This window comes from Cibotium barometz, chromosome 54, assembly GCF_041138505.1.
Source record: "Cibotium barometz isolate CiBa-2024 chromosome 54, ASM4113850v1, whole genome shotgun sequence".
Taxonomy (NCBI): Eukaryota; Viridiplantae; Streptophyta; class Polypodiopsida; order Cyatheales; family Cibotiaceae; genus Cibotium; species Cibotium barometz.
In genome coordinates, this window is record NC_141099.1 from 6,124,165 (window position 1) to 6,147,626 (window position 23,462).

At 44.7% G+C, this 23,462-nt stretch overlaps 1 protein-coding gene across 4 annotated transcripts in view; it reads right to left on the reverse strand.

Moving 5' to 3' along the window:
• The window catches only part of ATZW10 (centromere/kinetochore protein, putative (ZW10)), a 118,950-nt gene that overhangs the window by 24,625 nt on the left and 70,863 nt on the right, over positions 1-23,462 (reverse strand). For 3 of the 4 annotated variants that reach the window (XM_086790070.1, XM_086790067.1, XM_086790068.1), the window contains 6 exons: positions 14,782-15,015; positions 14,490-14,630; positions 14,321-14,413; positions 14,074-14,169; positions 12,945-13,073; positions 12,754-12,831 (listed from right to left, as the gene is read on the reverse strand). In XM_086790070.1, the coding sequence (XP_086646196.1) occupies positions 12,754-12,831; positions 12,945-13,073; positions 14,074-14,169; positions 14,321-14,413; positions 14,490-14,630; positions 14,782-15,015 (771 nt within the window). The remainder of the gene's footprint in view (positions 1-12,753; positions 12,832-12,944; positions 13,074-14,073; positions 14,170-14,320; positions 14,414-14,489; positions 14,631-14,781; positions 15,016-23,462) is intronic. The other variant, XM_086790069.1, reaches the window with a different exon arrangement.

The following is a 23,462-nucleotide window of genomic DNA, read 5'->3' on the forward strand; positions in this document are numbered from 1 at the left end:
CCTGCGTAACTAGGCGGCCAGGCCTGCCAAGCCAGGCGACAGGCGCCTAGGCCAAGCCAGCAGGCGCCCAAGCCTACGTGGCTTGTGGCCACGCCTACCCAGGCGGCCAGCAGGTTGGCGGGTGCCTAGGCCTTCGTAGCCAGGTCTACGCAGCCTAGCGCAGGCGCCTAGGCCAGGCGGGCAGGCGCCAAGGCCCACGCGGCCTTGTGGCCAGGCCTACGCGAGGGTGGCGCAGGCCAGTGCAGGCCACCTGTGCGAACACAGGCGCCGACAGGAAAGCAAGCACCGGCAGCATCAACCGACGGCACTAATCCGGGAGGGAAGTAGAAAAAAAAAAACAAAAAGCATTCAGCGCTTTTGTTTTTTTTAGATTAATTTAAAAAAAAAGTTTAAAAGCCCCTCCAACGTTCAAAGGTGTTTTCTTTTTTTTAAAGAAAACAGAATGTATATATCCATATATATATATATATATATATATATATAAAATAAAAAACACAAAAGCAAAAGCTCAAGAAGCTTTTGGGACAAGCTATATAAACCCCTTGAGTGGGCTTCTTGCCACACATCTCTCAAGTTTTCAAGCTCTCAAGCTCTCAAGTTCACTTGCACTTTTATTGTGCAAAGATCGAATTTTCTCTCCACTTGTCATCTTCACGATGTCGACCCAAGAATCGGAGTTGGAGCCCCTTGTGGAACGCGAAGGCTTGCCAGCTACGGAAGATATCGATGTCGATCTTTTTGACGATTATGTGTCAAAATCAGATTTCCAAGAGTTCAAAGTAGCTCTCGAAGCTTCTTCGTCGGAACGTCAGGCACAAATCGCAACTCAGATGCAAGATTTGCAAAACTCCATCGCTCTATTGACCACTACCCTCTCTACTCTTTCGGGTATGGATACCTTGGCCTCTGCTTTAGGCCCCAACATTATTCCGGAACCGTTCGGGGGCGAGTAAAAGCAGCGTACCAAGGAGATTGTGGACACTTGGCTACATAAGTGGCAGGTCCATTTTCAGTTTCATCCATATGATGATGGAAAAAAGATCCAGTTAGCAGCAGGTTTCCTCTCATCAAAGCTTTGCTTAGGTGGAAGGAACTCAACCCTAAGCCAACAACTTGGGCACAATTCGAAGACGTCTTCAAGAAGGAATTCCTCAAGAAAGAGCATGATTATGATGTCGTTGCCCGGTTTTTAGCTTTAACCATGACCTCGCCGCACCTCACTTATGAGGTCTACCTTCAGAAGTTTAGGAACTTGCAAATGAAAGCTACAAAGATGGATCCCACTACTCTTTTGGGGTTCTTCATAGCTGGTTTACCAGACTCATATCGTTTACAAGTTAAAAATAACAAATGCAAAACATTGGACGAAGCCATTCATTCAGCTCGTATCTATGATGATACAATGGTTTCTTCCAAGTCTAAACCCGCTACCGAGCAGGGGAACAAGCATAAAAGAAAGTTCTCCGCACCTATGGCTAACATGACTGAAGGAAAGTCTTCAGACCAACCTTCGAAGGATTCTAGTTCGACTCCAACGAAGAAGAAACGACTCCTTGGGGCTTTAAAGCTCAAGAAGGAAGGACGTTGTTTTATCTGCGAAGAAAAAGGACACATGCGTAACGAGTGCCCAAAGCAAAAGGGTGCAAAGACCAACGCAGGACCCAAGCCAAAGGCAGCTAATCAGCTGTCTTTGACAGGTACGTCAATTACTGTACTTTCTCGCCCTAGTACATGTTCAGATTGTCTGTTCAACTCTAAAGTATTTGGCTTGCATGATCTTCTCCGAGTTTATGGAGAAGTGAATGGCCATAAAATTCACATTCTTCTAGACCCTGGCAGCTCACACAACTTTGTTAACTATAAACTTGTGCAGAAATTGAGTCTTGATACGACACCCAGTGATCATACCTATGAGGTACGCCTACCTGCGGGAAGGCAAGTATGGGATCGAAAGGTGAAGATGCTTCCAATCCAGATTCAGGACTACAAAGATACTCTGGAATGCTATGTTATGCACCTAGAAAATGTAGACTTGTTATTAGGGATTGAGAGGTTTAAGACTCTTCAAGTTCAGATAGATTGGTCTAGTCATATTTTTTCTTTTCAGCATAAGGACATTCAGTATAGTATTTTAGGTGATTGTGTACATTCATCTCAGGGACCTCTTGTAAATACAGTTGATTTTGGAAATATAATGGATTCTTCTTTGTATACCGCTTTCCATTGTGTATTGATTCCACTTTCTTCATTTCTCATACCTTCCATGGATGTAAATGAATTAAGTGTGTTTGAAAGCAAAGAATTACAGAAGATACTTGATTCGTTTAGCTACTTTCCAGCAAATGATGATGAACGATCTTTTTCGTCAACATTTGGGAAAATTTGTGGTGGTGTTCCTGGATGATATTTTGATATATAGTCGTACTCTTGAGGATCATGTTAGTCACCTCACGATTGTCTTATCTATTTTAAGACAAAATCGACTATATGCAAAGTTAAGTAAATGTGAGTTTTTTATGACAGACATCATTTACTTGGGACACAAGATCACTAGAGATGGATTGAGCATTGACTATGACCGAGTTCAGAAGGTTCTGGACTGGCCTATACCGCAAACAGTGAAACAATTTCGTTCTTTTCTTGTTTTGTTGTTTTTCTTCGGAAATCTGTGCGAGAGTACTCTCAGCTCACACTACCGATGAGACCAACTTATTGAAAGGTCATGGACGTAAGTCAAATCAGCCTATCACTTGGAATAACGATTTGGATATGGCCTTCAGACTTTTGAAAGATAAAGTCAAGGAAGCACCTATCTTAGCATTACCCGATCCTAGTCGGCCTTATGTTCTTGAAACTGGTGCCAGTGACTATGCTATTGGGGCTGCTCTATTTCAAGATGATAGATCGGTTGCTTTTGAAAGTAAAAAGCTAGATGACACTCAATCTTGTTAGCCAACCCTTGAGAAGGAGCTTTATGCTGTGATTCATGCTCTCAAGGTTTGGAGACATTATTTATATGGCTCCAAGTTTCTGGTATTGACTGATCATCAGTCAATCAAGTATGTATGTGATGCGGATGATTTGAGAGGAAGGAAAGCTCGTTGGGCTGAGTTAATGCAAGATTTTGATTTTGAGATCCGTTATCAGAAAGGGTCCATGAATAGTGTTGCAGATGCGCTTAGTCGAATTCGAGAGGTGAATACTTTGTCGTTCACTGAGATTTCTACTGACTTATTTCAGTCATTGAGAGGGCTTTGCAGGATTGATAGTTATTTTGGTCCATTCTGGCAGAAGATCCAGGACGGGAGCTCATTGATTGACCAAGACTCGATGACTGAACAGCCTATCATTCAAGCTGCAGGAGGCCAGTGGATGATTCGAAATGGTTTACTATTCCGTAATGACAAAATTTGTGTACCACAGATTCCAGACCTTAGGTCCAAGATTCTTAAGGAGTGTCACGATGCTCCTTCTACTGGACACCCTGGGGTACACAGGACACTATCGTTAGTGAAACACACTTTTTATTGGCGAAAGATGAAAGGGTATGTAGAAGATTATGTTCTCAAGTGTCAAATTTGTCAGGCAAATAAAGCTGAACGCTTTCAACAGGCTGGGTTGTTACATCCTTTGCAAATCCCAAGTAATAAATGGGAAAGTATTTCCATGGATTTTATTACCGGATTGCCAAGAACACATCAAGGCCACGATTCTATTTGGGTTGTGGTAGATCACTTGACAAAAATGGCTAGATTTTTACTCACCCGGAAGACTATTACAGCTACGCAATTAGCACGGCAGTGTATCGAGCAATTGTTTAGACTGTACGGGTTACCGTAGGACATAGTCAGTGATAGGGACTCTAAGTTTACGAGTGATTTTTGGAAACTTGTTTTTGAGAAGTTGGAAACCACTTTGAATTTGAGTTCCTCAGATCATCCTCAATCTGATGGCCAGACTGAAAGAGTGAATTAGATTTTGGAGGATATGCTTCGAGCATATGTATCCAAAAGACAGAGTTCATGGGAGGATTATCTTTCTATGTTAGAATTTGCATATAACAGTACTAAGCATACGAGTACAGGGTTTAGTCCTTTCATGCTTATGTATGGTTTTCAACCTAAATCACCTGTTACAGTAGGATTCTCAGAACTTCAGCATGATGCAGCACGTAATTTTTTGCAAGATATGCAGGAAATGTTACAAGTTGCGAAGGAATCTATTAGAAGTGCTCAAGACCGAAACAGATTTTATTCTAATAGACATCGTTCACCCAGAGAGTTCTCTGAAGGAACGATGGTGTATTTGAGAGTTCCAAAAGATCCCGAGACTTTACGGACAAGTCGATCTTCGAAATTATCCCCTAGATACTGTGGACCATTTCGTATTACACGAAGGATTGGTTCAGTTGCATATGAATTGGATTTGCCTTCTCATGTGAAAGTTCATCCTGTATTTCATGTCAGTAGACTTAAGGAAGTACTGGATGGAACAGACCAGTTAGTTACTCCTCAAGAAATCATAGATGTCGAGGACATGACATTTGTTCCACACGAACCTGAAAAGATTCTTGGATTTCGTGAAAGAAGATTGCGTAATACGCTTATCACGGAATACAAGATCAAGTGGAAGGTACTCTTCAGAGAGATTACCCTGGCTTTTTAGTGAGCTCAGGAGTGAGCTCTTAGGGAAAGGGGAGTATGTCATGTGCACAGTGTGTATCTACCGTGTGCTACACGCACACAAGACTAGCTTCGAGGTTTGGGGAAGCTTGGAGCTAGGCACGCTGATTGGCGAGCTGAGTTAGGGATAGACTAACGGGCGGGCACCCAAGTATGGACGGGTGGGCGTCCAAGTGTGGACGCCCAATGACCAGCCAAGAGCCTATAAAAGGGTGGCCAAGGTTAGTCATTAGTCATATAGAGAGTCTCGCGAGTTTGTGAGAGCTCTATGGTCTTGGAGCTTGGATCTAGTGCAGACGTGCACCTGCTTTATGTAGCCGAGGCCGGCAGCAAACTCGAGGCCCGCGAGGGTAGCTTCGTGGCGGTATGCATAGAAACATGGGACGGGGACGGGGAACGGGACGGGGACGGGGCAAAAGGCCGTCCCGGGGACGGTGAAAAAAACGGCAATCTGAAAATAATTGTTTTTTTGCAATTTTTTTTAACACACTTGATTTACACTTAGAAACCAAGACATTAAGCACAAAATTGCACCAAAAAGAGGAGAAATGCATAGACTATAATGGGGCGCCGATGGCGTGATAAACAAAAGTGAGTGTACAATCTAAACAAAAATGCCAAATGGCATGATGAAAGGCCCAAGGAGGGTGTACACTCAAGGCAAAATGACTAAGTGCCAAGATACAAGATTGCTAGCAAAAAAGTGGGGCAAGAGTCGAGACTCGAGACTCTAGACTCAAGAGACTAGGCAAGAGGTTGAAAAGGGTGAAGATCAATCGTGACCTCCTCAGTGAAGTCCTCCATAGGCTGGTCCTCAAGTGGAGGGGGAGGGGGAGGTGGGGGGGACAATGCCTCGGGCACAACCTCAAGCTCCTCTAAAATCTCGGCCCTCTGCTGATCAGAGAGATGTGGGTCCTGCTGTGCCTACTCCCATTCGGTGAAAGGATCTGCCTTCTTTGTCAAGCCCTTGCAAAGCATTCGCAAGTTGGCACTGACAAATACCAAATCATTTGCACGCTGTACACCAAGGCGGTTCCTCTTCTTAGAGGCAATGTGGCTATAAACTGACCAGAGTTGCTCTAGGCAATTGCTACTGCAAGCCTGCGAGAGTACGCGCACAGCAAATTCCTGCAACTTTGGAGTTTCCGCACCATAATCCTCCCACCAAAGTGCAGACCCTATCTTGAAGCGGTTCGCCTGTGCATCTGCCAAACCAAAAGCCGCCCGCTTCTCTCTATAAATCTGCAATTGGTCCTTGATTGTGCGGCGATCCTCCTCACTAGTGTAAAGGTGATCCAAGGTTTGTCGAAGGTCTTTGCTCACCTCTTTGTCCTTGTGTTGCCCTTTGCCTTGAAACTCAGGATCAACAATGTAGGCAGCAGCATGGAGGGGAGAGTGGTAGGCTTGCCACCTTTTCAAACATAGGGATTTGACCTGTTTATAGTGAGGCTTGACTTTGAACATTGCTTTTAGCTTCTCTGTCATGCGATCCATTGCCTCGTACACTTTGCCAATGCATGGTTGAGTGAAATCCACTACCCTAAGGAGATCAATAATCGGTTGCACCATCTCCACAAGCGCCTTGGCCTCCTCCCACCATGCCGCATCGTCCGCCCTTTCCCTGCAAAATTTGCCGACCGTCGTGGAAGCCTCTGAAGTGCGTGCAAACTCATCACTGAGGAAGAGTCCCCTCAATGCCCCGCGACATGTACACAAGCGGCCTAGCATGAGAAAGTTGAATGCAAACCTCGTCTCGGAATACTTAAGAGGAGAGAGGCTTGACTTCTTGGAAAACTCGTGCTGCACCCTTTGATGGTTGAGGACAAAGGTCACTACTTTGTTGGCACCCTCAATGACAGGTGCAACCCAATCCAAGGCCCCTATGTCTTTGATAAGGTTGTTGAGGCAATGGGCCATGCAAAAGCACACGGTGATGCGAGGATAAGTTGCTTGGAGAATTGTCCCCGCCGCCCTATTTGCCGGTTCTCCGTCCGCACATCTGGCAATGACATTCTCCGCCCCCACCGTCTCTAGTGTTGTTGCCCACTCCGCAGCAAGTATCTCGGCACTCTTCCCCGTCCCGGAAGCATCATGGGAGTCGACAAAGTATGTCTCCCCTCGTGAGTAGGCAACAACTCCATGGATGGAGCGCTTTCTAGTGTCACTCCACCCATCAATGACGAGGGTAACACCATTTTCAGCCCATTGCTCTTTCATGTGGTTGGCCGCCACCTCCACGCTTGCCTTCTCCTTCTCAAGGAAAGAGGTGCGGATGGTCTCCGAAGAGGGGGGAACATAAGAGGGTCCATACTCCGCTATCAATTTGCACATGGCCCGAAAGTATGGAGATCTATCCAAAACACCATATGCAAAACACAAACAAAATTCAGATTTTTACCATCATTTAGTCTTTTAGTCTTTAGAGCATGATATTTGAATAGTACATGAGCATAGTGCCAAGGACTTACCGTGCCACTCGAAATGCTATGTGGTCATGAAAGAAGAATCGTGCCACCGCCATGTCCACCTCCTCTTTCAATTGAGGGTTCCAATTCTCATCAAGAGTACTTTGGCGTCCCCGGGAAGCGGATGCCTCTCTTGATGAACGAGGTACATGCGGCGTTGATGTCCTCACAAAGGATGTGGGGTCGACGGCCACTTGAGGATTCCGTTTTGCCAACTCGGCCGCCTCATAAACCACAAGCTTTTCAAGGAGCTCCTTCTTCTTCTCGGCCGAAACCTCCTTGCAAAATTGCACTTCGTTGCTGGGCTCATGCAAGAAGTGAGCACGCACTTTGTGGGCACCGCCGGTTCGCTTGTAGCCGCAAAGCTTACATACCCATGGTCTTGAACCACCCCCTTGACCGTATTGCGAGCACTCTACCTCATCCCACCAACTCCATCGATGTACGGCGGGCCTCCTCCTTCGTGATGGAGCGGGTGTTGAAGTGGTGGAGGCGGCGGCGGACCCGGGTTGAGGAGAGGAAGGGGTTTGAGAAGAGGATGCCATAGTGATAGAGTAGAGCTTGAGAAAGAGTCAAGACGGAGAATCGGGATGGAGATGTTGGAGAAGGAGAGCTTGGACAATGGAGAGGGTGAGCTTGGAGAGGGAGAGCTTGGATGTTGGAGAAGGAGAGCTTGGAGAGGGAGAGCTTGGATGTTGGAGAAGGAGAGCTTGGAGAGGGTGAGCTTGGAGAAGGAGAGCTTGGAGAGGGAGAGCTTGAGCCTTGGGTCTTGGAGAGGGAGAGCTTGGAGAGGAGAGGGCTTGAGGAGAGCATGGAGGTAGAGGTCTCTTATATAGAAGAAGAGGGGAGCCATGTGGGAGAGAGAGACTCAAGAGAGAAGCTTTGGAGCCTTGGAGGAGTGGCACAAGGGAAACGGTCATGACAGATAGCCGTTGGCGCCCCGCCAACGGTCAAAAACTGCTGCAACGGTCTGTTTGACCGTCCCCGTACGGACAGGGAACGACGTTCCCAGAACGTTCCCGGAACGCATTCCTGGCGTCCCCACATCGCCGTCAGGTATCCGTCCCGCTGTCCCGCCCCCGTCCCACGACTCCCCGTCCCTAGGGTCCGTTCCCCCTGTCCCATGTCACTATGGCGGTATGGGACGTCGCGAGGTGGAGATTGGTCGGTACGTCAACCTAGTTAGCTCAGCTCGTGGCTCGGTAGGGACAGCCAAGACTATGGGCTAGTTGGATCTAAAGTCGGATTTGAATTATAAATAAAGTGGTCTTTTCACCTAAGCATCATGGTTAATTTGGAAAAAAGAAACTTAACAAGAATTTTCGTATTGATAGGATGATGGATCGAGGTCGTCATGGTAGGAATGCTAACCCCCAACTCATTTAGGAAGAGCTCGATCCGGATGTTTGTAAAACTCTTCATAGATCGTAGCCTGGACCTTTCAAGGGTGAAGGGAAAAACTTGGGTGAGGCTATGGAGAAGTGGATCAAAGCAATGGAAGAATACTTCGATGTCACCGGATACAACGAGAAGAGTAAAATGGCTCTTGCAAGGCTGCAGATAGTAGATACAATCAGGGTAGCATGGAGAAACCACTGCGAGACAAACCGCATGGAATAATGATCTCAAGATTTATCTAAGGAAGAGATTCTGTCCTCCCGGCTTTTTGGAAACCAAGATGAGCGAATTCTTAGAGTTAACCCAGGGGAGCAGAACTATTGAAGTGTATCACCAAGCGTTCACTCTCCTCCTCAAGTACTCGCCACCGCTGGATGAAGAACAGCTGATGGCCAGCCATGGCTGTCATGGTTGGGAGGTGAGTAAGGCCTGCACCCCCTTGCTTGTTTGTTTGTTTGTTTGCAGGTTTCGAGTCTCGTACCAAGAACGATCACGAGGAGATCCGATGGGGATTTGACAAGATGCAAGGTTTAGTCTCCCGGATACACATGAATCATTTGATGCATCACTTTATCACCAGGTTGTTGGGTGCCTTATCTATCTATGTAATACGGGGCCAGACATTTAGTTTGGGGTCTCCCAGTTAAGCAGGTTTATGCACAATCCCGAAAATAAGCATTGGTAGCAGGCTGCCAAGCGAGTATTCAGATACTTACAAGGCACTCAATTCCTTGGCTTATTCTATGCTAAGAGGGATAATATTTAGTTGCATGCTTTCAATCAATGATTATGATTAGGTTGGATGCTATGGCACGCGAGTATCCACTTGTGGCTTTTGCTTTCATCTTGGTGATTCACGTATACCATGGCTCATCAAGACGAAGTCAACAGTGGCCACTTCTTTGAGCTGTGAAGTGTTAGAAATTGCGCATCTTAGTGTATTTGGGATATTGCCTATTTATGAGGTTTTATCTATTTATCTTCTTTTTAGTAGGTTGTGGACAGTTGGCCAGCTCTTAGGGGCAATTGGCCAGCTTCACTAGCATCACTATAAAAGGGGCCCTTCCATATTCACTTGTTCATCCATCTAGTCCCTTAGGTGACCGGCACTCTCTCTCCTTTGCTCTCCCTCTCTCCTATGTTTTGCTTCCGCATTGTGCAACTTTATCATGAAGTTGAGTACTTTATCATGAAGTTGAGTACAAGGCATCTTTTACAGCCACTAGAGTGTGTGTGGCTCACATGCCTTTTGGCATATCTTGGTGTTGGATAACAATCCTCCACTTCCTTCTTCACTGACAGCTAGAGTGCATTAGCCGTTGTGAGAAATCCAATGTTTCATGCTTGCATAAAGCACATTGAGATGCATTATCATTATATCAGGGAGAGGTTCATTGCACGAGAGATTAACCTGGTTTATGTCTCTACACACGACAATGTGGCAGATATGTTCACGAAGAAGGCTCTCTCATAAGAGAAGTTTGAAGCTTTTTGCAAAGCTTTGGGCTTATTGCTATTTGGATTGATTAGCCACATAATCCTTGTACATATTCACATCATCACTATAGGGGGAATTTGTAGCCATTTATATGGTAGTGATGTGTGGATGTAGACTAATAATGGGCTAGGATATTTCTTCTCTCTTTAGGAGGTTTTTTCTCTCCTTGGGATTGATTAGCCACATGATCCCTATACATGTTCACATCATCACTATAGGAGGGATTTGTAGCCATTTATATGGTACTAATGTATGGACGTAGGCTAATAATGGGATGGGACACTTTTTCCTCTTTTGGAGGTATTCCCCCAAGTGTACATACTCTTATGAGTGTGTGCAAGTGACCTTATCATGTCACTTCTCTTGTACTTCACTCATTCTCATCAATCTACTTTTGAGTGTTATGCTTCCATCTCTCTCTCTCCTTGCTTGCTGCATCTATGGTACTAATGTATGGACGTAGGCTAATAATGGGATGGGACACTTTTTCCTCTTTTGGAGGTATTTCCCCCAAGTGTACATACTCTTATGAGTGTGTGTAAGTGACCTTATCATGTCACTTCTCTTGTACTTCACTCATTCTCATCAATCTACTTTTGAGTGTTATACTTCCATCTCTCTCTCCTTGCTTGCTGCATCTATGTGTGTGTTGCTACTTTGATCTCCACTCCAACATCCACTTTGTACTCATTGTTGTAGCAATACAAGCAAGTGCTCTTTAGTGGGTAAATGGGACCCCATCTAGTGTACCGTGCAACAATCTACCTATCTCTATCTTCTTCTGTATTCTCTCCCGTTTCTTTTTTTTCCCCCCTGAAAAAAGATCCTTCCATTAGTTACTGAACAAAACAACCATGATGGCCAAGTACAAACTCAGCTCCATAGAGGAGGGCGAGAATCAAGAAAACTGAAAAATCCCCTAGCTAGTTGCTCTAGGAGGAGAAGGCTACCTCATACATAGGGGGGGGGGGGGGGGAAGGGAAGCGGGGAAAAACAAATAGGTGGTCTATAATGCCAAGTGGGCTCACCACCACTCTCAGTAAGAAAAGGACCGTGACGCCAAATCCTCAAGAAGGCTTCTTGGCGCTTCTGCATGTGGTCAGAGAGATCCTAAAGCTTCCCCCACTATCCACAGAGGGTATAATGATATCAAGGCAGATGCTCTAAATGGCTGGGTGAGGGTGCCCTCAATAGTCTCACTACAACGAGCTCTTCAAATAGGCCACGCCGCAATACTGTTGCAAATGTCCCATATGTGGCAGGAAATGGGAGTCCAATGACCACTAGATGGAGCTGAAACTCAAATTGCACAGATACGAAGATGAGAGACCTGTAAAGCGAGGCTCCCACCAACCTCCTCATATTCCATGGTGAAAGAAACACAGAAGAGCCGCCTAGGAGAACTGCCAGCAACGTGGAGAGGAAGGAGGCGTAGCTTGGCCAAAGATGGTCTCCCCACCCTCAATCCCATTGTCCACCATAAGTGGGAGATGAGGGAGATCCCATCTGTAAGGTGCATCCCCTAAAATTCTCCAAATGGGGCTCTGCTCCATCAAGCCTGGAAAGGTGAGTAAGGCGGAGCTCTCATCAGTACCATGGACGGCCAAGGGAATGCCATGTCTCCCGAACACTCCCAACCACTACGCGCAAGGAGGGGAGGGAGGGATCTAGGATCGAAACTACCATCCATCCACAAAGCGGATTTTGGTAGGTAGAGATGTTGTCTTTGTTGAGAACTCAATTCAGCCCATGCTTTTATGCAAAAAACAGCAAAATGTATACTCACAAGATATCTTTGATACACTCCTACCTTTGTACATTACTGGACAGCCATATGTTGAGCAAATGAATGCTCAACAAGGTACTGCAAATCAACCCATACTAGCTGAAAATCAGCTCGAATTTCAGTCTATTGATGAAGCAATTGTGGATGATGCAATGGATGAGGAAAGGACAGCCATACGGGTGTCCAAGAGTATGTCAAAATGACTAGTGTAGACCAATGCGAGATAGCAAATTGGCTACTCCTTCACCTAGTAGGACACATGTAGGTTCTCATCATGCATCTGTTCTTTTCTGGATCATGTTGTCATTGCCAGTATATGCAATAAAGAGAAATCTGTTTCCTTTGAGAAAGCACAAGAAAATGATCAATGGATGTAGGCCATGTACGACGAGTATAACTCAATCCTCAAAAATGACACTTGGTATTTGGTAGATTTACCTTATAGTAAAAAGACCATTGGTATGATTGGGTTTATTAGCTGATGGTAACGTTGATCATTACAAGGCAAGGCTTGTTGCAAAGGGTTATACTCAAGAGAAGGGTATAGATTATGATGAGACCTTTGCACCTACCTCTCATATAACTAAGACAATCTCCAAGTGACTAAGCTGGACCCATACTTAAAGCTCCCCCGACCGAGTGAGAAAGAGAAAATCTATTACCTCTAGCTCCCTGAATGAAAACCTGGCTGTATGATGCCGAATAAAGCCAAGAAATCTCTCCCATTTCTTGCAAGTTAACACACCTACTTGTCTATTGTATTCACAAGTCAAAAGTTCCCCGAAGCTTCCGCATGTTAAGCAAGTCCACTTACACCTTATTTTCAACAACACTTTTTCTCAACTAATAATTAAAGAGCCATAGGCTAGAAGTCTTGTATTTATGTTGTGCAAAACAAACTAGACCATATACTGATGAGCTCACCTGGTCAATGGCAAGGCTTGCCATCTCATAAGACTGGTTTTTGTTAGTATTCCGGAATCCATTCCCCTGATCAAGGGCCTGCATTCTCAGACAAAACCAAAAAAAAGAAGAACCAAGATTTCCCTTGGTAAAGAGCAGTTCAAAAAGTGCTATCTTTGGCAAAGAAGAGCACATGCACATAGCAAAAATACCTGATCAAGGCAACACCCAATCAACTGAAGCTGCTGACTAAGAACATCATCTGCCATCTCTTGGAAAAGAGGGAACAGATCAACAAACATGCATGTTTCCTTCAGTTCTAGGGGGAACGCCTCGCGATACTGCACATAACCATCACTAGAGAAACTTCCATTGCAGTCCAAACAAAAATAACAGAAGCTTTTTGGATGCAAAGTATTTTAATTTGAAAGATTATGCATGTTCATGTGCGTTAGAAGCCTTAAAGAAAGATTTCCTGCTGGTGGGAGGTGAGATCTCCCCTCTTCACCGGCAAGGGTTATGTCCGTAAAGAGAACAAGAGCAAACACACAACCAAAACAAGACACATTGGTATCATTGTAAATCACAATAAAAGGTCCCACTGCCATCTTGCAAACTGCTTGCTTTTGTACCAAGCCCTGGCTCACACATTACATCTTGCTCCACTCACCTGCTTACCCACACACCTGCACTTGCTGCCTTATGTCCTGCTCCCTCAGCTGAACAGCGATCCCCACCTTGCTGCAGGATCTCCTCCCCTTCCAAGGCTTTGCCTTGCAAGAAGGGATCACAGCAACTGATGCAGGAATTGACACCGTAGGTTGGCATAACTTCCCAGGGGCATAATGCCACCTATTATTACCATTGTCATTTGGGGTGGACAACACCCCACCTAAAAGTCTACATGATCTGCAGCACAAAGAGTTTGATACAGATACTACAGTTTCGTTTGACTTGCAAAATTCACAAGTTATTGGCAGTCTTTAAATTCTCATAATTCACACATGTTCCACTACTCAGAAGCTTTGCCTCTTACCAAAAAGAGCACTAGGATCCAGCATGTTACTAATGATTAGTGGAAGCTCTCTTGGGGCAGCCTTTGGAGGTTCTACAGGGGACGAAAGATCATGTTTTATATCTACTTAGCACAGAATGGAGAGATTTTGGTTGACCAGTGCTAACACTAAAGTAGATCAAATCAACAGACAGCAAAGTTTAAAGTTTGCACCCATCATAACCATGAAAGCTTAGCAACTGCATGCACAACACTGTCTTCACTAATAAGAAGAAGCACAATGAGCATGGTTCATAAGTTTGCAGGAGACAGAGAGAGTCCTGCACCTGATACAAGAGACCGAGACTCTCATGGGCAAGGTAAAGGCAGTCATTGTGGTGAATTATCGCTTCCAGACTTATGCTCTTCAACTCCTTAGCAAGCTGCAAATATGATAAAACTATTGACCAAGGGAAAAATTCTCCACAGTCACAGGCTTAGTCTGAAACGAGCTGAGCCCACGATAGACAAAAGGGCCAAATGGGCCTCATTGTGACCAAAAGAGTTATATCACTCAACATACATGTTGCTAACCTTTATAGGTACAATGGCAGAATAGAGCAGAAAAGCATCTCGGGCAGCATGATAGAGCTCCACTGACATTGTTGAGGCAGCTACACATGTATCCTTCATTACAAGGCATCTTCTGTTAGTAGGCTGTAATGACTACACAGAAGTCTGTTTACTTTCACTTCATCACTACCTCTAAAACTCCAAGCACAATCTCCATTAGTTGCTTGGCTGCATGAGAAATCACACAACTCTCCAATTGGAATAGCAATTGAATCCTGTTCTCCCCAGAGCTCTTCCGAGTATCTTCAGAAACACGTTCCAGGTTTTTCCTCTGGTTCAAACCCATTGATTAGACCACATTGTTCTCTCTCTCTCTCTCTCTCTCTCTCTCTCTCTCTCTCTCACACACACACACACACACACACACACACACACACGTGTGTGTGTGTGTGTGAGAGAGAGAGAGAGAATTAGAAACTTACAGAGAAAACATTAAAATCAGAGCGGACTAGCAGTCGTCGAGTTCTTGCCATAACTCGGCCTCTCTTTTTAGAAGCAAAGTGCAACTCAACATCAGATGCAAATTTTCCCAACTTATCACCACCAGAAATCAGCTTCGGAATGAAATTGAGTTTGCTAAGAGCTTTCTCAAAATCATTTGTCAGAGTGGCTGATTCCTGAAAACGAGCCACTTCTGATACCTCATTAGGTACAGCCTGAAACAAAGCATAAAGCATGTTGTTCAGTTCCAAGCAGGTGTTCCAGGCCTTGCCACATGGAACAACTTGAAAGAAAGAAAGGAAGAAAGTAATATTAACGTCTTCAAAAAACCCACAAATAGTACAATAAGTTCATGGAGTACTGAACCATGGAAAAGACTAAAAGACGAGAGAAAGAGTTATATTTATGTCTTCAAAAACCCAAACAATCATGAAGTGACCAACTCATGGGGGAAAAAAATTTATAATTAGACTAGATACCTATAAAGATGACCATGTGAATACTGAGTTACAAGTGTAGCTGGAACATGCGATGTGGTTATCCATCCTATGTGTCTCAGATACAAATGCCCATACAAAATATGAGAAGAGGATTCACTCATCCAGGCCCCGGGGCTACATCTAATATGACCTCACATAGGCTATCTACATGCACTGCCCAAAGGGGGGCCTCCCTCTCTCTCTCTCAAATCTCAGACCTGGAGCTGTCACATGGAGGGCCATCTAGATCTGATGTCACCATTTGGCCACCTAAATGGTTCACTCTTGCTTTCACACTATGTACATATTGGATTGGTGTCCATGGCTTATGGAATGTGCCTATGCATGTGATTGACACGTGTCATGCTGTATAGTTGGATATGATATTCCGCTGGGACTTGATGTTATCATGCCCGGAATATCTGGAGGACTTGGCTTTCCGTTGGGACTTGTGCCTTTGTGTACATGCCCGGAAACGCCTGGAGGACTTGGCTTTCCACTAGGACTTGTGCCTTTGTGTACATGCCCGGAAACGCCTAGAGGATTGGCTTTCCACTGGGTCTGGTATCGCATATACTTGCCTGGAAACGCCTGGTCTTATATGGTTTCATGAACGGAAATTGCTCATGCCAATGCTGCATTGTATAGCATCTTTATGTGCCTGCTTGCAATTGAAATTGCATGCTGTTTTCATGCTTGCTTGACCAATGTGTAGTTCCGGGTAAGGGGATGCCCGCCCGTGAACCGTGCGTGTGAAATTGTCTGCTGAAATGGTTGTGTGGCATGTGAACAGGTGGTAAGTATTACCCAATCTAGGCTCAAATAGCCCTTAGGACTTAGCCAATAATTATAAGTGAGTGCGTTCCCATTTCATTAAAGTTTGGACGCCCAAAAGTCACTTATAAATTATGACCGCTTCCAAGTTCACACTCACTGAAGTCCCGAGGCAGACAAGACTCATTGTCCAGGACCTGATCCTCCCTTTTTACTCATAAATGGGCATCTCCCCATGTCCCTTCACCTGATTGGACCCCAATTCACTTACTTATTAAGAGAAATTCGTGTTTTCTCTTCATGAGGATTTTTGGAGGCTGAAAACTCTGTTTTTCCACCATTTTTCTCCAATTCCAAGCTCTCCATAGCCATACCCAACTTGCTAGGGTGTTTTCCAAGCTTCCAAGAGTGTTTCCAAGTGCTAATCACTCTCCTACTCACTCCCAATGACTGAAATTCAGCAAAACAGCTCTCATTTTTGCTGTAATTTCTGGTCTTTTTGCTGAAAACCCTAATTTCAGCCTTCCTTTCTCAAGTTGAACCATAGGGGAAGCTTTCCCAGGGTTCCCTTCATCCTCTTGAAGACTTTTGTCGCGAAGGATTGCGGCAAATCGAAGATATCAACACTTCTAAAGCTTCCAACACGAAGGCTTCCGCTTGCAACAACTTCTATGAAGACTGGTAAGCTAATTGGACAATGTGTTGTCATTACTTACCAGTAGAAGGGCAGGACTCCTTGTTTAGCCGCCCTGTGTAGTATTTCTCTTATCCTATGTGCTCTTGAAGATGTTGCTACCTTGCTTGGTAGAACATAGAGCCAATGGTAGAGAATATGGGCACTGAAGTCGGGCCGGGCATCAAGGCAGCTCCTTGGTGATCTACATCGACATACCAGTATGGAGGATTTGGCAATGGATGCCCGTGAAGCTATGTATTGAATTTCTCCAATAGTAATACAATTTACTCAAGGGAGGGGTCGGCCGTTCCGGCTCATTGTGTGTCTCTTATCAATTCAGCAATTTACTTCTTGTATTTGAGCAAGTGTCCTTCAAATCTTAGTGTATTTAAGTGTATTGATTAGCATTGTGTTCAACCAAGTTACATTGGTATCAGAGCATACGGTTCTCTTTCACTTCTATCGTGAGAGACGATCACTGCCGTGAACACTAGCTATCTCTACACTTAGAACATTATGGACAGCTATACAATGAATGTTGGAGATGCTAATACAAGAGGCAGGGACAATGAAATGCATGCCTCCAATGCTTTACAGGATGAGCAAACTCATGTGGTGCACAATAGGGAACATGAATATGTGGGACAGGCGTCCCGTGGCAAAGAGAAGATGCAAGAAGAAGAGTCCATAGTCTTGAGGGCTGAACTTACTCGTATGCACGCTCTTCTCCATGCACAACAAGAAGAATTGAATCTCTATCGCCGCGAGGATCCATTGGTACATGACCGTTTGAAGGCCAAGAAAGCTGAATCTTATATGGATCATGCAATGGCAATGATTGCTCAAGAGTTGCACATGCAACCGAGGGATGCAGCACGTGCATACTTGGCTCGTACCGAGGATGCCTATGCAAAAAAGGCAACCATCCCACATGTCTTGGAATCCCCACAAGTACTCGAACAAGAACTTATGTCTAAGAGGATGAACCTCCATGCGATGGGAGAGGAACAATTAGTGACTTCACGCCATGCAGGAATACCTCATGTAGCCCGTGAAGGATACAATGTTTATGGCAGTGGTCAAAATGTATGTCAAATGCCATTGCCGGCTGAAAATGTGCATGCACAACACATGCAACATGGGTTTCAATTTTCTGTTGGTGCAGGTATTCCGCGTCTCTCTCATGTCACTCATGCCTTCGAGTGTGCTCGTGAGGGAGAAGTTATGGCTGAAAATGTATCAATGCATGTTGCGGGGCCAGCCATGCCTCATGCTTACAGGGCACATGTATCTATGCCTTATGCATCACCTTTTAGTCCAAAAATGATGCCAGTCACAAGGGCTGTCCCAATGGACAAACATGAGGGAAAACATGTTGAGATGCACACACATGCATCAAAGTCTCGTGACTTCAAAGCCGGAGACAAATCTGTGAAGTTTGACACATATCATGGGAAATATGATGCATCAAAGGCACTTGCTTTTATTGCCCAGTTTGATATTGCTTTCAGTGATGAGGATTTCACTCAGAAATCCATGATCCGGCATGTAAGCATGTTCATGAAAGGCACTGCTGCCCATTGGTGGCTCACGGAGAAGCTCTCACCGAATCCTGTTAGATCATGGGAAGAGTTCAAGGAGAGGTTCTATGCTCAATTCTTGCCTCCCAATGCATTGAATGAGATAACAATGAAGTGGGATTGGGTAAAGCAAAATGAGGGGGAATCGGTAAATGCATATGTACAAAAGTTTTGGAAAGTGCTCTTGGAGGTGTCTCCATTTATGCATGTCACCGAGGCGGAAAGGAAGAGAAGGTTTCAATCGGGATTGCAACCCGTGTACAAAGCGGGATTACAAATGTATCCTGGTCATACCTTTGCCGCCATCGCCACCGAGCAATTGAAACTCAAATTGAGTCAATCCAATAAGGCTAAACCCTCATTTCAAGGCAAAGAGAGGGCTATCCAAAACCTGCAAAATGATGGACAGCCACCTAAAAGGGACCAAAAACAAGTCAAATTAGGTCCAAAAGTTGAAAATAAGTTTGCTAAAAAGCGCCCTTATAAGCCGGCAAACTTTGGTCTTAGTGCTGAGAGGAATGAGCAATATATGCGTGAAGGCAAATGCTTTACTTGTGGCAGCACTGAGCACATGGCAAGAGCATGCCCAAATAAGAAGAACAAAGCTGAAAATGCTAATGTACCGAAGCCTAATGTGCATATGGTTCCGGATGTGCACGGCATCACTTCACATGATAGCAAAGATAGGGTTGTATGTAAAGCTTGGAGACAGGTTAAAAATCAGCCCGCTTTGTTCATGTTTGATGATTGTGCATCTGAAAATTTCATATCTACTCAGATGGCAGCTGCTTTGGGTATTGAAGTGGAGGACATGGGTCCTCAAATTGAAGCAGGGGCTGCCTTTGTTGGTAGAGAAGTGCAGGTCATGCCTATTTTTGGCAAGTTGTGCACACACATTCAAGGCTATGTGGATCATGAGGATTTTCTTGTGGCGCCTTTGAATGGCTGTGATGTATTGCTTGGAAAGCCTTGGCATACACGTATTGATCCGTGCAAGGCTTACAAGACTAACAGGATTACCTTCATGCATAAAGGCCGAGAACATGTAATTGATGCTGGTGAAGAGGGTGATACCATTCCCCTTGTATCTCATGTACAAATTAAGAAAGTAATGAAAAAGAGTATTTTTGCGTACTTGATTTTTGTACGAGATCCGGTTGAGAAAAATGATGCACATGTAAACACTCTTTGTAATGATAGGCTGAAATTTTTGCAAGAGCACAATGATTGTTTTGCTGATGAGTTACCAAATGAGTTACCACCTGTACGATCGGAAGATCATCGCATTGATCTTGTGCCGGGTAGCTCACCACCTAATAGGCCAGCCTATCGTGTAAGTGCATCCCAAAAAGAGGAGATCATGAAGCGTACAGGAAATTTACAGATGTCTTCTTTGATGACATCCTAGTCTTCTCGAAGACCGAAGAAGAGCATAAAGCTCGTTTGGCTATTGTTTTTGAAAAGCTCCATAAGCATAAACTCTTCATAAATGCAAAGAAGAGTGAGTTCTTCTTGTTAGCGATACATTATCTTGGGCATATTGTGTCCAAAGATGGAGTGCGGATGGATCCTGCAAAGATTGATGCAATTCGGAATTGGCCCGAATTGAGTTCGGTGCATGAGATCCGTAGTTTTCTTGGATTATGCTCTTACTACCGCAGGTTCATTCGGCACTTTGCATGGATTGCTTCTCCTTTGCATGATTTGACAAAGAAGAAGGCCGTGTTCAAATGGACTAATGTAGAGAGAGATGCATTCCTTAAATTGAAAGATGCAACTACTCATGGTCCAGTGTTGATCGTTCCGGATTTGCAAAAGCCTTTTTGTGTGGAATGTGATGCATCTGGAAATTGCATAGGGGCTGTCCTTAATCAAGAGGGACATGCCGTGGCTTATGAGAGTCGTAGATTGCATGATGCAGAGTTGTCTCTTGGCATTTATGAGAAAGAGCTCTTGGTTGTAATTCATGCACTTACTATATGGAAACATTACCTTCTTGGGGCTGATTTCACTGTGAAGACAGATCACCAGAGTTTGAGGTATTTTCTTACTCAAACTAAGTTATCAGAGAAGCATATGAGGATGGCCAATTTTCTCTCTATGTTTCATTTTCAGATCTTGCACACCCCGGGAAAGAAGAATGTAGTGGCCGATGCATTGTCACGAAAGCCGTATGTAGCAGCTATCTCGGTTGCCTCTCATGGGGACTTGTCTACCATGTGTGATTTGTATCATACGGATGCTGATTTTGCCACTATTTGGGCTGATTTGATGGCTGGTCATGCACATGCCTCATATGTGATCAAAGAGAGTTATCTCATGAAAGATAATTGCCTATGTGTGGTGTCTGACATAAGGCAAAAGGTTTTGGATGAGTGCCACGCTCTTCCATATGCTGGTCATAGAGGCATAATGCCTACTACGCACATGATTGAGCGGTATTTCTTTTGGCCAGGTATGCGGAAGGACATAGAGGCACATGTACGTGCATGTATCACTTGTCAAAAGGTCAAATTTGATAGGCAAAAGGCACCAGGTTTGCTTCAACCATTGCCTATTCCCACGCAGCCATGGGAAAGTATTGCAATGGATTTCATTATGGACTTGCCACGTACCCAACAGGGTAATGATGCAATTTGGACAATTGTGAACAGGTTTAGCAAGCAAGCTCATTTCTTGCCGGTCAAAAAGACCATCAAAGCTGAGCATATGGTTAAAATATATCTTGCACAAGTGTTCAAACATCATGGAATGCCGAAGTCCATTGTGGGGGATAGAGATCCTAGGACTACAAATCTCTTTTGGCGGGCCTTATTTGATAATATGGACACCAAATTGGACTTCTCATCAGCTTATCACTCTCAAACGGATGGGCAAAGTGAGGCTGCAAATTCAGCTCTGTTGAATCTCTTGAAATGTTATGTGGCGGATCAGAAGTCTTCTTGGGAGAAGTACTTAGCGCTTGTGGAATTTGCATACAACAACACAGTGCATGCATCTACGGGAAAGGCCCCGTTTGAGATTGTTTATGGTAAGGTGGTTTTGCCACCCATCCTTCGCACAAAGGATGAGATATTTGCAGCTGATGAGTATGTAAGAGACTTGCTCACGTGCGGACAGCCATTGCAAGGTCACAAGACAAGCATAAAAAGGCTGCCGACAAGCATAGAAGGCAATTGGATGTTAAAGAGAATGATTGGGTATTGCTGAAATTTGAGAAAGCAAACTTGCAAAGAGGCCTGGCAAAGAGGGTGCATATCCTAAGCTTGCAACCAGGTACTATGGGCCTTTTCGAGTGATCGAGAAGATCAATGAAGTGGCTTTCACATTGGCACATACACAATGCTTTTCATGTGAGTCTCCTTCGCAAGTATGTAGAGCCGGAGCCCAGTGAAATGGTCATTGAGGATCCACCAGAAGTGGATGAGCTTGAGGAGACCTTGCAGCCAGAGCAGATTGTGTATCACAAGGAACGCAAGCTTACTGCAGGCAAAGTTGTGAGACGTTACCTTGTGAAGTTTAAGAACTATCTTCCCATTGATGCTAAATGGGTAGATGAAGAGTTCTTTGGAGATTGCCCGCAGTTACTACAGTCATATTTGGATGCATTTCAGTTGCGGACAACTGTTTAGAAGCGGGCGGGGGGGGGGGGGAGGGGATGTCACCATTTGGCCACCCGAATGGTTCACTCTTGCTTTCACACTATGTACATATTGGATTAGTGTCCATGGCTTATGGAATGTGCCTATGCATGTGATTGACACGTGTCATGCTGTATAGTTGGATATGATATTCCGCTGGACTTGATGTTATCATGCCCGGAATATCTGGAGAACTTGGCTTTCCGCTGGGACTTGTGCCTTTGTGTACATGCCCGGAAACGCCTGGAGGACTTGGCTTTCCACTAGGACTTGTGCCTTTGTGTACATGCCCGGAAATGCCTGGAGGATTGGCTTTCCACTGGGTCTAGTATTGCATATACTTGCCTGGAAACGCCTGATCTTATATGGTTTCATGAACAGAAATTGCTCATGCCAATGCTGCATTGCATAGCATCTTTATGTGCCTGCTTGCAATTGAAATTGCATGCTGTTTTCATGCTTGCTTGACCAATGTGTAGTTCCGGGTAAGGGGACGCCCGCCCGTGAACCGTGCGTGTGAAATTGTCTGCTGACATGGTTGTGTGGCATGTGAACAGGTGGTAAGTATTACCCAATCTAGGCTCAAATAGCCCTTAGGACTTAGCCAATAATTATAAGTGAGTGCGTTCCCATTTCATTAAAGTTTGGGCGCCCAAAAGTCACTTATAAATTATGACTGCTTCCAAGTTCACACTCACTGAAGTCCCGAGGCAGACAAGACTCATTGTCCAGGACCTGATCCTCCCTTTTTACTCATAAATGGGCATCTCCCCATCTCCCTTCACCTGATTGGATCCCAATTCACTTACTTATTAAGAGAAATTCGTGTTTTCTCTTCATGAGGATTTTTGGAGGCTGAAAACTCTGTTTTTCCACCATTTTTCTCCAATTCCAAGCTCTCCATAGCCATACCCAACTTGCTAGGGTGTTTTCCAAGCTTCCAAGAGTGTTTCCAAGTGCTAATCACTCTCCTACTCACTCCCAATGACTGAAATTCAGCAAAACAGCTCTCATTTTTGCTGTAATTTCTGGTCTTTTTGCTGAAAACCCTAATTTCAGCCTTCCTTTCTCAAGTTGAACCATAGGGGAAGCTTTCCCAGGGTTCCCTTCATCCTCTTGAAGACTTTTGTCGCGGAGGATTGCGGCAAATCGAAGATATCAACACTTCTAAAGCTTCCAACGCGAAGGCTTCCGCTTGCAACAACTTCTATGAAGACTGATAAGCTAATTGGACAATGTGTTGTCATTACTTACCAGTAGAAGGGCAGGACTCCCTGTTTAGCCGCCTTGTATAGTATTTCTCTTGTCCTATGTGCTCTTGAAGATGTTGCTACCTTGCTTGGTAGAACATAGAGCCAATGGTAGAGAATATGGGCACTGAAGTCGGGCCGGGCATCAAGGCAGCTCCTTGGTGATCTACATCGACATACCATTGTTTTCTAAATGCTGAATTTCATATGCATTGGCATGGAGGATTTGGCAATGGATGCCCGTGAAGCTATGTATTGAATT